Raw genomic sequence first — 13287 nt, 5'->3', positions numbered from 1 at the left:
CCTGCTCAAGCAGTTCTCCTGCCTCAGCCTCCCAAGTAGCTGGAATTACAGGCACGCGCCACCATGCCCACTAATTTCTGTATTTTTAGTAGAGACGGGGTTTCACCATGTTGGCCAGGCTGGTCTTGAACTCCTGACCCCATGATCCTCCCGCCTCAGCCTCCCAAAGTGCTGGGATTACAGATGTGAGCCGTGCCCAGCCTCCCCAGCCTCAATTCTTCTAATGGCTGGTTTCTTACCTTTCAGATCTTAATTCAAATCTCACCTCTTCAGAAAGGCCTTTCCTGACCACCCTAAGATACCCTCCCACCGTCAGATGTCACTCCATCCCTTGGGTCGTCTTCATCACTCTTATTACTATCTGAAATCAGATCCGTTTGTCTTTCCTATAGAAGCTTTGTAAAGGCCTTATACAGACTCACCACTCACCTGGGCATTAACACCCAAGACCCTAGCCCTGAAAGCCCAGTGCCAGGCCCCAGACATGCCCCCATCCCCTGCCACTCAGCTGACAGTCGTCTTTCTGTTTCCTCTGTTTGGATTCACCTTTTTGTGTGTGTGAGCCCAGCCATGGTTTAACCTTTTTTTGGTTCTTAGTTATATTTAATCCAGTATTTCAGATATTCAGAATTGACAGCTTCAGTATCCACTGAGTCTATCACGTTGGTAGAACCAGGAGTGTCTCTAACCCTGTGTAGTATTTCTCACACACATTGACATTTGAGACCACTGAGTTCAAAGAAAGAAAAGATGATCATAATATTCATAGAAGTCTTGGCACTCACCTCACTCTGCCATCTCCTAGCTGAGGATGGGAGAATGGGTGGATTATTTTGTTGCCTTTTTGTTCCTACTTGCTTATTGAACTTGCCCCCCTATTTAAATATGAAGCAACCCCCCCGCCCCGCTGCCGCCATACCTTTAAAAGTATCACATGTTTTATTTGTGTAAGTGAAAGATGATGGATGTGAAGGCACTTAGCACAGGACTGGCCCCGTAAATAACTGGCAGATTTGAGTTCGCATCCTGCTTGATCTGAATCCTGTCCACACGGTCCTTTGAAAAGTTAGTAGAAAAGATCTTGGGCCGCTGCTTCTTGCCTTTCCAAGTTAGCATTTCCTGTTGAGGCCCTACCAGTGAGTCATCACACTCAAAGAGCCTTGGAACAGAAGTTTTATGACTAGAGCTTTAGTTCTGGGATTGTTGGATGCTTAGAGATCTTCTCCCCCAGGACCGCCCACACGCCCCTGTAGTACCACAGAGCCGGCCAAGGACATGGCTGCTTATGGTACCCTGACCCCATGGCTTGACCAGGTCAGGGTATACTGTTTGATGCAGAACAGGAACTCACTGCTGGATTATCATAATACATAATGCAGTGGATGTCTTCAACTGTTAGGAAACCCACTAATGAAGTTAGTCGTCTGTGGCCTGTCTTTAATAATAAGTAAATATATTAGAAAATACACACATCCACTTCTCAGCTGTGCTTGTCTACATCTCCAGCAGGACTTGCATCTTGTTCCAAAAGTTTTACAAAGGGGAAGAAAGTACTTGTTTCCCCCTCTTTTTTCCTGTGAGTATAAAAACTTGTAGTTGGCCAGGCACAGTGTCTCACGCCTGTAATCCCAACACTTGGAAAGCCAAAGTAGGAGGATTAATTGAGGCCAAGAGTTCAAGACCAGCCTGGACAACATAGCAAGACCCCATCTCTAAAAAAAAGTTTAAGTTTCAATAAATCTTGCATAATTTATGGGATTCTTGAAAGCATGGGCTCTCTCAGCACTGAGTCTCATTTCACTGCTTCTTACTGATTTGAATCTTTAATGTTAGACCTATGTTTATCCCTTATTAAAATTTCCCCATGCTTTAATTTCATTGTACCAGTGTCAGATATCTTATAATTCACAGTGTGCTTTCAGGGGCTGGCTCATAGTTATTTTTGAAAATTTTACTGAACATTTGATTTTTGTTTTTCTAGCAACTGAAATTAATCTCTGAACTTTTTAGCGTGTTTATTTACAAATAGAGCATCTCTAAGCGAGTTTTTGAACTCAGCATTTCATTTTGAAGGTGTCTGGAGTTTAATATTACTTGGTGATATGAGACTTCCATTCTTCCAGGTGGAAGATGAGCTCAGCTCCCCAGTAGTGGTGTTCAGATTTTTCCAGGAATTACCAGACTCAGGTCAGTGAATTTTAAAAGAGGGTTATTTTCATATCTGTGTTAAAGGCTTTGAATTTGATACCATTCCAAGTTAAATAGTTCAAAATATTTTTATTGCGAAAAATCTTCAGTCAGCATTTCAGAAAAATGTAATAATGTTCATGAAAACTTCAGTCCGAAATGCCTTAGCATTTTGCTGATAGTTTGCGGTGATTAAACCAGGGGTTCCCAAATGCCAGTCCCTGGACCAGTGCTGGAATGGCTGAGAAAGAGTTGCTTGAACATAAAGATTTGTGGGCCTTACTTCCCACATATTTTGAGTCAGTAGGTTGTACCCAGGAATCTGTATCTTTAAAGAATGTCCCAAGTGCCACCAGTCTAGTCCAGAGCACCATTATTTTTTTACCTGGATGGCCATTGTCCCCTCTCAACTGATCTCTGACTTTCATATGTTCTACACAACCCATTCCAGACCATTCTTCACCTGGCAGAGTGAGGGTTATAAGTGGAAGTCACATGGTGTTGAAACTGGAAAGGTTCCCTTGTCCCCCTCACGGGGCACGTGATGGGGGTGCGGCTCACTTCTTCAGTGCCCCGCTGCTGCTCAGACCTCTAGGAGAGCATACAGACAGGCAGGCTGTGGGGCTCCGACCCCATGGCAGCATCTAGGGGTGAATATTTTATAGCTCCTAAGGCCCCAGTGGGTATGTGTTACAGTGTGCTCTTTTAATTTAGTCGCCTGTAGGCAGCTTGTTTTAGCTCAGTTAGACCCCCTTCCTTATCACAAGGACAGAGGGATTAATGTATCCCAGGTTCTTGCCTTGGTGTACCGGAAGAATGGGATCACACGATCACACGTGGGCTTGGAGAATGAGTGCAAGGTTTATTGAATGGAAGTAGCTCTCCGCCAATGGGGGAGCCAGAAGGGAGATCGTTTTCCCTTGGAGTTGGGCCAGTCAGCGGCCCTGGCCGAACTCCACCTCATCCCGCTGGCCGATGGCCTGCTGGCTTGCCGGTCAGGGTGCTCTTCTGCCGGCCTGCTCTCGATGACCAGCCCCTTGTGTCTTTTTTCCACCAATGTGTTCCTCTTGCCATCCGGCCACTTTGGTCTGCCCACTAGGGTCTTTATAGGCCCAGGATGGTGGTGTGGCGGGCCAGGGTGGTCTTGGGAAATGCAACATGTAGGGGAAGGCAGGAGTGCCTGTCCTCACGTAGGTCCGTGGGGTGGAGTCCTAGCCAGGGACCGGCCTTTCTCTCCCCAGCACTTCCCTTCCCTGTTTCTGTGTCATTTAAAGGGACCCCGCTCTTCCCTTCCCAGCACTCCTGCATCAGTGTCACTTCCCTGCCCAGAGCCCAAGGGTATCTTACCATTTCAGTGGAACAAAGGCCAGGCTTTCCCACGCCCCATGAGGCCTGCACACTCTGCCCCAACTTCCCCTCTGCCTTCCCCCCTTCCACTCTCCCTCTCGTTCATTGTGCCTCAGTCAGACCAGTCTTTTCTGCGCTGCAGGAACACTGCCCTTTCCTACTGCACGGGCGTAACACTCGGTGTTCCCTCTGCCTCACACACATTTCTCCCTTCTGGTGCCAGCTCCTCCTCACCATTTTGGTCTCTACTAAGTATCCCCCTCCTCAGAGAGCCTCCCCTGCCTATCCTGCCTAAGGGACTCCATCATTTTCTGTCAGAGCCCCCAGCTTCTCTCGTGACACTAACAACCACATGGAGTGATTTTCTGTCTTTATGGTCCATTTCCTCAACTAAAATGTAAGCTCCAAGATGACAGAAACCTTACCTGCCTTCTGTCTCAAGTGTTGGGCTCTGTGCCTGGCATGGGTTGGCACCCACTGTGAGGCCTAGTTGGATGATCGTGGCACTCACAGACCTCACACGGTGCTTGGGAGACTGGTTACTCACTTAAAACAACTGCTGTTTCCTCTTGAAATCCCTTGAAAGCAAACCTTTTCAAAAATGAAATTAATCATTCTGTTTTATGTGAATGTATTCAAGTGTCACATAGATCATGAGGAAAAAGAAACGTAGCCCTTGTGTCAGATAATACATGAGAATTCAGTACTACGAGGCAGTGCCCTCGGGCTAATATTGGGATGGGACTGAAGTGGGGTTGGGAGGGTGTTTCTGGTCAGCTGTGTTTCTGGGAGTGACTGCCTTTCTGTGTTTTGGTGTCAGATCCGGTGTTTAAAGCTGTCCCAGTACCCACCATGACAGCTTCGGCAGTTGGCCGGGAGAGGCACTCGTGTGACGCGCTGAATCGCTGGGTGAGAATGGCAGTTGCCCGCCTTTCCTTTCAGGTCCTAGCCCATCACTACCCCACCTGCTGGTGAGGGTGACGCACGCTCCCGTATGGGAACTGAGGCCCACAGGAGGAGCCGCCCTGCCAGTGCTGGGCCTGCTCTGGGGTTCTGTTCCCCGTTCTGTTACCGCCTCACGAGCTGGGTCACCTCTGGCAAGTCCTTCCGGCATTGCTCCCTCACTTTCCTTGCTGCCGTATAAGGCTGTGAGGTAACAGGCACAATGTGGGCTGCAGGGCAGCTGCGGTGGGTTCTGGTGAGCCCGGGCAGCACAGCCGGGAGCCCCAGGCAGAGTCTGCCGAGCATCTGCGGCTGGCGGTGTGAAGCCAGGCCTGCGCTTCGGTAGCTTTTTGGGCACTGGATAGTAACTCTAGGATTTGAGTCTGAAGCGTGTTGTGAACAGTGTGGGATGGCGTCAGCAGCGGTCCTAGCCAATGCTGGACACGCCCAGCCTAGCAGGGTTGGCGGGTAAGTCCTGGTACACCCATGCTGGGGCTCAGCACAGCTGTGAGAGACCATAGAGCTGAATGTCTCACGCAGAAGGGAACTGGTCATCATAAACGAAATGCATCAGTGCAGGTTACTAAGCAGTGTCGAGTAGCCTGTTTATGGCAACAACTACAACACCCCACCTGCCACTCAGAGAAGTGACACTGGGGGTAGACCACATGTCAGCAGTGGGTGTCGCTTAGTAATGTGTTGTGGGTCATTGTTATTTTTTTTCTTTTTGTTTACCTGTATTTCCTAAATTTTTCTACGATGAACTCGTATTAATAAGAAAAAAACAAAATTTACTGATTTTAAAAAGCTGCTCTAAGTATTCAGAGACAGTCAAAAGATGAGAAGGAACCAGTTCTCCGGGAGCCTCTTTGGTCTGGGGCTGAGGGGATGAGGGTGGGTCCTGAAGACTTCTGAGTCCCTCGTGACAGGAGGGTGTTCATTTTGTCCTCCTCACAGCTGGGAGAACAGCTGAAGCAGCTGGTGCCTGCGAGTGGCCTCACGGTCATGGATCTGGAAGCCGAGGGCACTTGTGTGCGGTTCAGCCCTTTGATGACGGCAGCAGGTAACCAGGCTCGCACATCCCTTGCTCTTGTTCTGGGGCTGCTGGGTGGATTGGCTTGCGCTTATGATACTCCGTTCTCCTGGAGTCATTAGCATCTCTTTTTGGAGGGGCATTTTCTTTTCTTTTGGGCTAAATTTAGGTAGATTAGCATTCCCATGTAAGTTATCAGAATCAGAATGAGAATTCAGAAGTCACCTGAATTGGCTGGCTTGGTGGCTCACGCCTGTAATCCCAGCACTTTGGGAGGCCAAGGCAGGCGGATCATCTGAGGTCAGGAGTTCGACACCAGCCTGGCCAACGTGGTGAAACCCTGTCTCTACTACAAATACAAAAATTTAGCCAGGCCTGGTAGTACACGCCTATAGTCCCAGCTACTTGGGAGGCTGAGGCAGGAGAATCACTTGAACCCAGGAAGCAGAGGTTGCAGTGAGCCGAGACTACGCCTCTACACTTCAGCCTGGGCGACAGAGGAGACTCCGTCTCAAAAAAAAAGTCACCACCTGAATTCCTTTTTTGTTGCTGTTGAGTCAGGGTCTTGCTCTGTCACCCAGGCTGGAGTGCAGTGGTGCGACCATGGCTCACTGCAGCCTTGACCTCCTGGGCTCAAATGATCTTCCCACGTCAGTCCCCGAGGAGTTGGGACCACAGGCACGAGCCACCACGCTGGACTAGTTTTTGCATTTTTTGTAGAAACGGGGTTTTGCCATGTTGGCCAGGCCGGAATTCCTGTATTTTGATGTCTTGTGATCTTCGGTTTCCCACTGCAAGGGTTCTCACTCCCCACTGCACGTGACAGTCACCCGGAGCTTTACACACACCAGTGGCTGCCCACCTCCAGAGAGTCTGGAATGAAGCCTGGGGGTCTGTGCTTTGGTTTTTATTGTTTTTTTTAGAAACAAGGTCTCATTTGTCACCCAGGCTGGAATGCAATGTCTTGACTATAGCTCACTGCAACCTCGACCTCCTGGGCTCAAGCAGTCCCCTGCCTCAGCCTCCCAAGGAGCTGGGACTACAGGCGAGCACCACCACATCTATTTTTTTTTTTTTTTAATTTTTCATAGAGACGTGGTCTCACTATGTCACCCAGGCTGCTCTTAAACTCCTGGCCTTAAGTGATCCTCCTGCCTCAGCTTCCCAAAGCACTGGCCACTATAAGGATTGCCTGGCCACAGCTCTACAGGCTTAGTCTCTAACACTGCAAAAGTAAGCCAGTGAGCCCTGAGGTCCGGCACTGTCCCCATCTCCCTGCCGTTCCTGTGGGGACACCAGCCCACCACAGTACTTCCCTTTCTCTCCGTCATAGGAATGTATAGAGTCTGTGGCTGGCTTTTTATGCTGAACCCGTGGTGTGATGTCTCCAGCCTGCCTGAAGTAGGCTTGCTGTGGGAAGAGTGATTTCTAACACTGGAGTGTGTCATTGTGGGCCACATCTGTGAGGGAAACACTCCACGCCTGCTACAGCCAGCTGTGTCGTTTCTAACCCTAATTGTTCCATGTCTGGGTTGAGTGCCTTTGTTTTTAAATCTCCACGGCTCCAGGTAACTGGAGTACCTCAAGCTTTTGACCTTCCCGGTAGTGGAAGAGAGAGCCCTGCCCTCTTGTCATTGGCCATCTCGTGAGCATTTCTCTGACATTTTGTGAACATCTTCAGTTTTAGGAACGCGGGGAGAGGATGTGGATCAGCTCGTAGCCTGCATAGAAAGCAAACTGCCAGTGCTGAGCTCTACGCTCCAGTTGCGTGAAGAGTTCAAGCAGGAAGTGGAAGCAACGGCAGGTCTCCTATATGTTGATGACCCTAACTGGCCTGGAATAGGGGTTGTCAGGTAAAGTCTTGGCCTGCCACTTGATGTTAGAGATTTTTCTGTATGAAGAACACGGGTGGGTCATTTTGTGAACCACCTTAGAAATCCAAGATGACTGTGTAGTCACAATATACTTAACAAAAATGCAACTCAGTTTTCTGGGCATTTACAAAAGCACAGTGCAAGCAGGTGATTCGGCCCACCATGGCACTCAGGGAGGGGAGCTGCTGAATGTCCTGCCTGTATGTGCCGACTCTCAGCTACCTAGGAGAAGATGCAGACAGGTATAGATCACTGACAATGGTTACTATCCAGGGCATATAGAGAATTGCAAATCAGTAAGAGAAAACCCAGCTCTTGGGGAGAGAGAACTCCCCTGTCCTTTCTCATTCAGTGGGTGCAGTCCTGTGGCTGCTTTCTCTCGCCTTCAGAGGTGAGGCAAACCTCTTTTTGTATTGCACATGAGACTTCCAGACCTTGCATGGAACTAAAGACTTAGGCTTTCGGCTGGGCACGGTGGCTCATGCCTGTAACCCCAGCACTTTGGGAGGCCGACAGGAGGACGGATCACTGAGGTCAGGAGCTTGAGACCAGCCTGGACAACATGGCGAAACCCCATCTCTACAAAATTACAACAGTTAGCCAGGGGTGGTGGCGTACACCTGTAGTCCCAGCTACTCGGGAAGCTTAGATGGGAGGATCAACTGAGCCCAGGAAGTGGAGGTTGCAGTGAGTCAAGATCATGCCACTGCACTCTAGCCTGGGCCACCGAGTGAGACCCTGCCTCAAAAAAAAAAAAAAAAAAAGGCTTTCCTGTGACTCTCTCTTTACTCCTGGCAATCTATACACCTGTGGCCTTCCTGAAAGTTTGGTCTGGAGACACTCGGAGTAGCTCTTTTGCCCACTGGTTCCACTCCATTGTCTTGCTAATATCTAGAGGTTTCTACTCCACCCCTAATCCTGTATCAGAAGAGACATTGATCTTTCAGGCTGAAATGCTGTCGTTTGATGTTATTTTAGGTATGAACATGCTAATGATGATAAGAGCAGCTTGAAATCAGATCCTGAAGGGGAAAAAATCCACGCTGGACTCCTGAAAAAGTTAAATGAACTGGAATCTGACCTAACATTTAAAATAGGTAATTACTTTTATAAGTCAGCTGTGAGGTTTGGAAGGACATTTGCTAACTGGCTTTAAAGAAGATGGCTTATCTCTTGGAGGGTTAGCATCTCTCCGGCTGAGTTCCGGGCGAAGGTGCGGTTCTGAGACCCCTTCTGCAGCCTTGCCAGGCCTTTCTCTCTGTCCTTAGAATCTCCGTGGAGGAGACCCCTTTGTGCGTGGCCAGGCCACTGGACAGGAGAGCAGGTCCACGTCTCACCCATGACAGAGGACTTGGGAACCCAAGTTTGTCTCATTTCCTTTGCAGGCCCTGAGTATAAGAGCATGAAGAGCTGCCTTTATGTTGGCATGGCGAGCGAGGACATGGACGTGGCTGAGCTCGTGGAGACCATTGCGGCCACAGCCCGGGAGATAGAGGAGAACTCCAGGGTCCGTAGCACCCATCAGTGTTCATTCCTTTTCCGAGTTTTGTCCCACCAAACAGCGGGGGTCACGAGGAAAGGAGCTGCCCTTGGGATGTCTGTTCATTCTCTCTTAAAGTCTGTCAATATTTCCTGTAAGCTGGGCCTTGTGCCAGGTGTCAGGGATGCCAAGTGGGTTTGACAGCCCATGCCCCAGTGATCTCACAAGCTCAGGGGGAAAGATCCACATAGCCACGCGGTGTAGTAACCCCGCCTTGGAGAAGAGGGCGGGTAGCTGGACACACAGGCAGACACATTCACCCCTGCCACCAAGGTCAGGAAGGACTTCCGCTCTGGAGCTGTGTCCTGAGGGTGAATGAAACAGGGCCTTCTTTATGTGTGGTTCCCCCCATACCCCTTCCCTACAGCACTTCCCACCAGGAACAGACCTACTGCTGTGGGTCCCTTAGTGTGGAGGACCAGGCTAGAAGGCTGATCAGGTATCCTCCAAACAGATCATTACTTCCTTAAAATCACTCAAAAGGAGAGAAGAGGGACCAAGGTAAGACTGCTGTAAAAGGAGAGAGACATGTGGCCGAGGAGCCAGCTTCATTCCTTCCTGGGTGGACTCCTTGAGGTTTCTTCCTAGCCTGACTTTATGACTTTTCTGTTTTCAAGAATACCTACCAAATGAGGCTGGTCACCAAGGTGTGTCTGCCTAGGCCTCTATGAGCATTTTATCCGCTTGTCTTTGATTTTCTATTTTTTTTTTACACGGCATTTCAATGCAGGATTTCATTGACCTGCTTTTGAAATACTCCCTCAGTGCCATGTTACTAGCTCTTCTGGGCCCCAGGCGAGCAGCTTAAACAAGTGATGCCTTTCTTGGTCTTAACCGCAGCTTCTGGAGAACATGACAGAGGTGGTCCGGAAAGGCATTCAGGAAGCTCAGGTCGAGCTGCAGAAGGCAAACGAAGAGCGGCTTCTGGAAGAGGTGAGGCCCCCGACGGGCAGCAGGCTGGGGGCACCGCCGCGAGGCCAGGTGACCCTGAGCACTGGTCCTGTCTTGCAGGGGGTGTTGCGGCAGATCCCTGTAGTGGGCTCCGTGCTGAATTGGTTTTCTCCGGTCCAGGCTTTACAGAAGGGAAGAACTTTTAACTTGACAGCAGGTAGGATGGCGTAGCCGCCACCCAGGTCTCATTGACCTTGGGAGGTTTCACCAGATGCCCTTGGGTCCCAACACTCTTCGCACTAAGAAGCCCGGCCTGGTTCCCATTCTTCATCACTGGATGTGGGCTGGGCATCTGAGAAGACAAGGTCTGGTGTGCCCTGCCCTCCTCCCCCTACACCCTGCTCTCCGCAGCTACCCTGCTCTCCGCAGCTGTTGCCACCGCGAGGCCATGAGGATGCGCCTGCTCAGCCGTGCAGACTCTCAGGGTGCTGTGTCTTGGGCACTTTGGTTCAGGGTTAATACTTCTTGTCTTCACGTGTGTTCTGCGCCAGCAGAGGACGGCTTTTGCAAGCGGCAATGCAGAGACTGAAGCATGGAGCGCTGGCACAGTTGATTTTGAACCAGGCAGCCAGCAAGCGTTCCAGCCGCTGGAATGTGGGGAGGGTGTTAACAGTCTGTGACTCCTTTCCTGTTCTACCGAGGAAGTAATTTCCTACACTCGAGCCCCTTCCTTCATTCTTCCCCAGGAAACGATGACTCCATTGTCATGAAAGCAAAAGATTATCTGATTTCTAATCTCCCAAGCCTTAGCCTTCAGCAGAGGCACCCACTTCTTGTGACTACAGTACGTTTCCCTGTTGGGCCTGGCTCCCCGGGTGCGCTCATGCGGCACTCGAGTGCTGGCAGTGCTGGCCCTGTGAGGCGGCTTTCTCTAGCTCTCAGCACATTCATAAGTGCTCTCGTCTCCACCGGTCTGTGGCAGGCTCAGTGGCTGGAAAGAGGTTATTGGGGAACAAGGCTATGTGAGGGCAGGTGGTGTCTTCCAGGGCGGCCTGTGCCTGTAGTTTCCACCCAGCCCTCTCCTCTCCCGCAGGCTCTCTGGAGTCCACGGAACCCATATACGTCTACAAAGCACAAGGTGCAGGAGTCACGCCGCCTCCAACGCCCTCGGGCAGCCGCACCAAGCAGAGGCTTCCAGGTAAGTGCCCCCCGGCCCACGCTGAGTTCAGGTATTCCTTTGTTTTCTGGGTTCTTGAACTCCAGACGTTTATTTCTCTTCATTTAAGACCAACCACCGCCATCTCTTTAACCATTTTGGTGGCTGTGGAATTCAGCCTTGAAGAAATCCCTCGGGAGCATGCTAAGGGGAAGTTGGGGTCTTCTTCCCCAACTTCCCCCCAACAATGAAAGATGACATTGTCACTGTGGTGTTTACCCTCCCGCGCATTTCCTAATGAAGATGACCTTGAGAGTTCCCTGGCCTGGGGAGCATGTTGGTGTCACGCTAGCAGCTCTCGGTTTTCTCATCTCTGAACACACCTCAGAGCCAGTCAAGATTTCTGCTGAAGCCGTGTCCAGAGTAAAGCAATTATCTGTTGCAGAGCCAGCCTGTGTTGCGGAAGTCTCCTCACTGAGCCTCGGCGTGGTCTGTCTGCCCTTTCTGTAGGCCAGAAGCCTTTTAAGAGGTCCCTGCGAGGTTCAGATGCTTTGAGTGAGACCAGCTCAGCCAGCCACATTGAAGACTTAGAAAAGGTGGAGCGCCTGTCCGGTGGGCCGGAGCAGATCACCCTCGAGGCCAGCAGCACTGAGGGACACCCAGGGGCTCCCAGCCCTCAGCACGCCAGCCGGAGCGAGGCCTTCCAGAAAGGGGCCCCTCACCCAGAAGATGACCACCCACAGGTAGAAGGAGCGGAGAGCTTAAGATAAGACTCACTGTGTGGTTTGAGACTGTACTGAGTATTGTTTCAGGGAAGATGAAGTTCTATTGGAAATGTGAACTGTGCCACATACTAATATAAATTACTGTTATTCGTGCTTCACTGGGATTTTGGCACAATTATGTGCCTGAAAGGTAGACTTTCTAGGAGGGCAGTCGGCTTGTCTAACTTCCTGTAAATGTAGAACCACCAGGAACTGTTTGCTGTTCTAATACCACTTTTTCCTAAGTTAACATAAACGCTTTTTATTCACAAAAAACACTTCGAATTTCAAGTGTCTACCACTTGGACCCTTGCTCTTTCTAAACATAAGCCTAAGTGATGAGGTTGCACGTGGCAACTTTTTGGTCAAACAGCTTTTCATTAGCATTCTCCAGGTTCTCTGCGACACTTCAGAGGTGAGACTGGCCGTTTCCTTTGCTGTCGGTGTTAGTCGGTCTTTACTATGATCAACTGCAATATACAACGGGCCTGCTAGGCTTGAAGGAAAGCAGTGTTTGTGGGATTGTAAATAAGAGCATCAGAAACCCTCCCCAGCTACTGCTCTTCCTGGAGACTTAGTAAGGACTGTGTCCACTTGAGCTGTGGCAAGGCTGCGACTGTCCAGGACTGTCCTCTGCCACAAGCCCGTTTCTCCCTTTATATACTGTTTGTAAAGAGAAACTATGTAAAGTCTCCTCCTGACCATATATTTTTAAATACTGGTAAAGCTTTTAACTTGGCACATAAGTACAGACTGTGCTCATTTCTGTTTAGTAGCTGAAAACCCAGTAGATGCTACCCTTCAGAGCCTTCTCCCGTGTGCTGCACAGCACCCACGTGGGTTAAAATCTGAAAGCAAGTACCCCTTTGACTTGTCTCCCACTGAAGCTTCTGCAGCTTCTACTGCCCTGGCAGCTCACCTGGGCCCAACTCAGAAACACGAACCAGCAGATCACTCTCATGCTGATCCAGCCAGGCTCCCTGCTTAAGTCAGTAGAAGCTCGCTCGCACTGCCTGTTCCTCCTTTTCCGAAGTACTGCATCACTTCGTAGTATGTAATGGCCCCTGTGCCTTTTTAGTCCAGCAGAGTCAAAACTTTTGGGAGACCTGAAAATGGGGAATTCACACTGGGTTTCTGGACTGTAGTATTGGAAGCCTTAGTTATACCATATTAAGCCTATAATTATACTCTGATTTGATGGGATTTTTGACATTTGACACTTGTTAAAATGCAGGGTTTTTTGTGGTTTTTTTTTGGTGCAGATGATTAAAGTCTTCCCTATTTGGTGCAATGAATTATAGCAGATAAAATGGGGGAGGGGTAAATTATCACCTTTAACAAAATTACATGTTTTTATATATATTTGGAATTGTTAAAACTGGTTTTGCTGAAACATTTCACCCTTGAGATATTATTCGAATGTTGGTTTCAATAAAGGTTCTTGAAATTGTTAACAGTGAATTCAGTTTATAAATGTTATTACAAAAGACTTACCCAAGTACCTGAAATAGCTGCCGATAGACCAGTGGGAGGTAGGGTCTCCTCTGCCCCTT

The 13287-nt window shown here is 49.5% G+C and overlaps 1 protein-coding gene across 16 annotated transcripts in view; it reads left to right on the top strand.

Annotated features, from left to right (window-relative positions):
- PDXDC1 (pyridoxal dependent decarboxylase domain containing 1) overlaps nucleotides 1-13287 on the top strand; it is a 61387-nt gene that overhangs the window by 46313 nt on the left and 1787 nt on the right. For 10 of the 16 annotated variants that reach the window (XM_077987157.1, XM_077987162.1, XM_015125682.3 and 7 more), the window contains 10 exons: nucleotides 2124-2187; nucleotides 4355-4443; nucleotides 5434-5539; nucleotides 7191-7362; nucleotides 8362-8480; nucleotides 8769-8890; nucleotides 9764-9856; nucleotides 9935-10031; nucleotides 10908-11012; nucleotides 11481-11713. In XM_077987157.1, the coding sequence (XP_077843283.1) occupies nucleotides 2124-2187; nucleotides 4355-4443; nucleotides 5434-5539; nucleotides 7191-7362; nucleotides 8362-8480; nucleotides 8769-8890; nucleotides 9764-9856; nucleotides 9935-10031; nucleotides 10908-11012; nucleotides 11481-11713 (1200 nt within the window). Of the gene's footprint in view, nucleotides 1-2123; nucleotides 2188-4354; nucleotides 5284-5433; nucleotides 5540-7190; nucleotides 7363-8361; nucleotides 8481-8768; nucleotides 8891-9763; nucleotides 9857-9934; nucleotides 10032-10907; nucleotides 11013-11415; nucleotides 13189-13287 lie in introns of those variants that run through there. The other 6 variants (XM_077987167.1, XM_077987165.1, XM_077987164.1 and 3 more) reach the window with 3 other exon arrangements.

This window comes from Macaca mulatta, chromosome 20 (assembly GCF_049350105.2).
Source record: "Macaca mulatta isolate MMU2019108-1 chromosome 20, T2T-MMU8v2.0, whole genome shotgun sequence".
NCBI classification, from domain to species: Eukaryota; Metazoa; Chordata; class Mammalia; order Primates; family Cercopithecidae; genus Macaca; species Macaca mulatta.
Note: the sequence above shows the minus strand (reverse complement) of the source record. Positions and strands in the feature narration are given on the sequence as shown.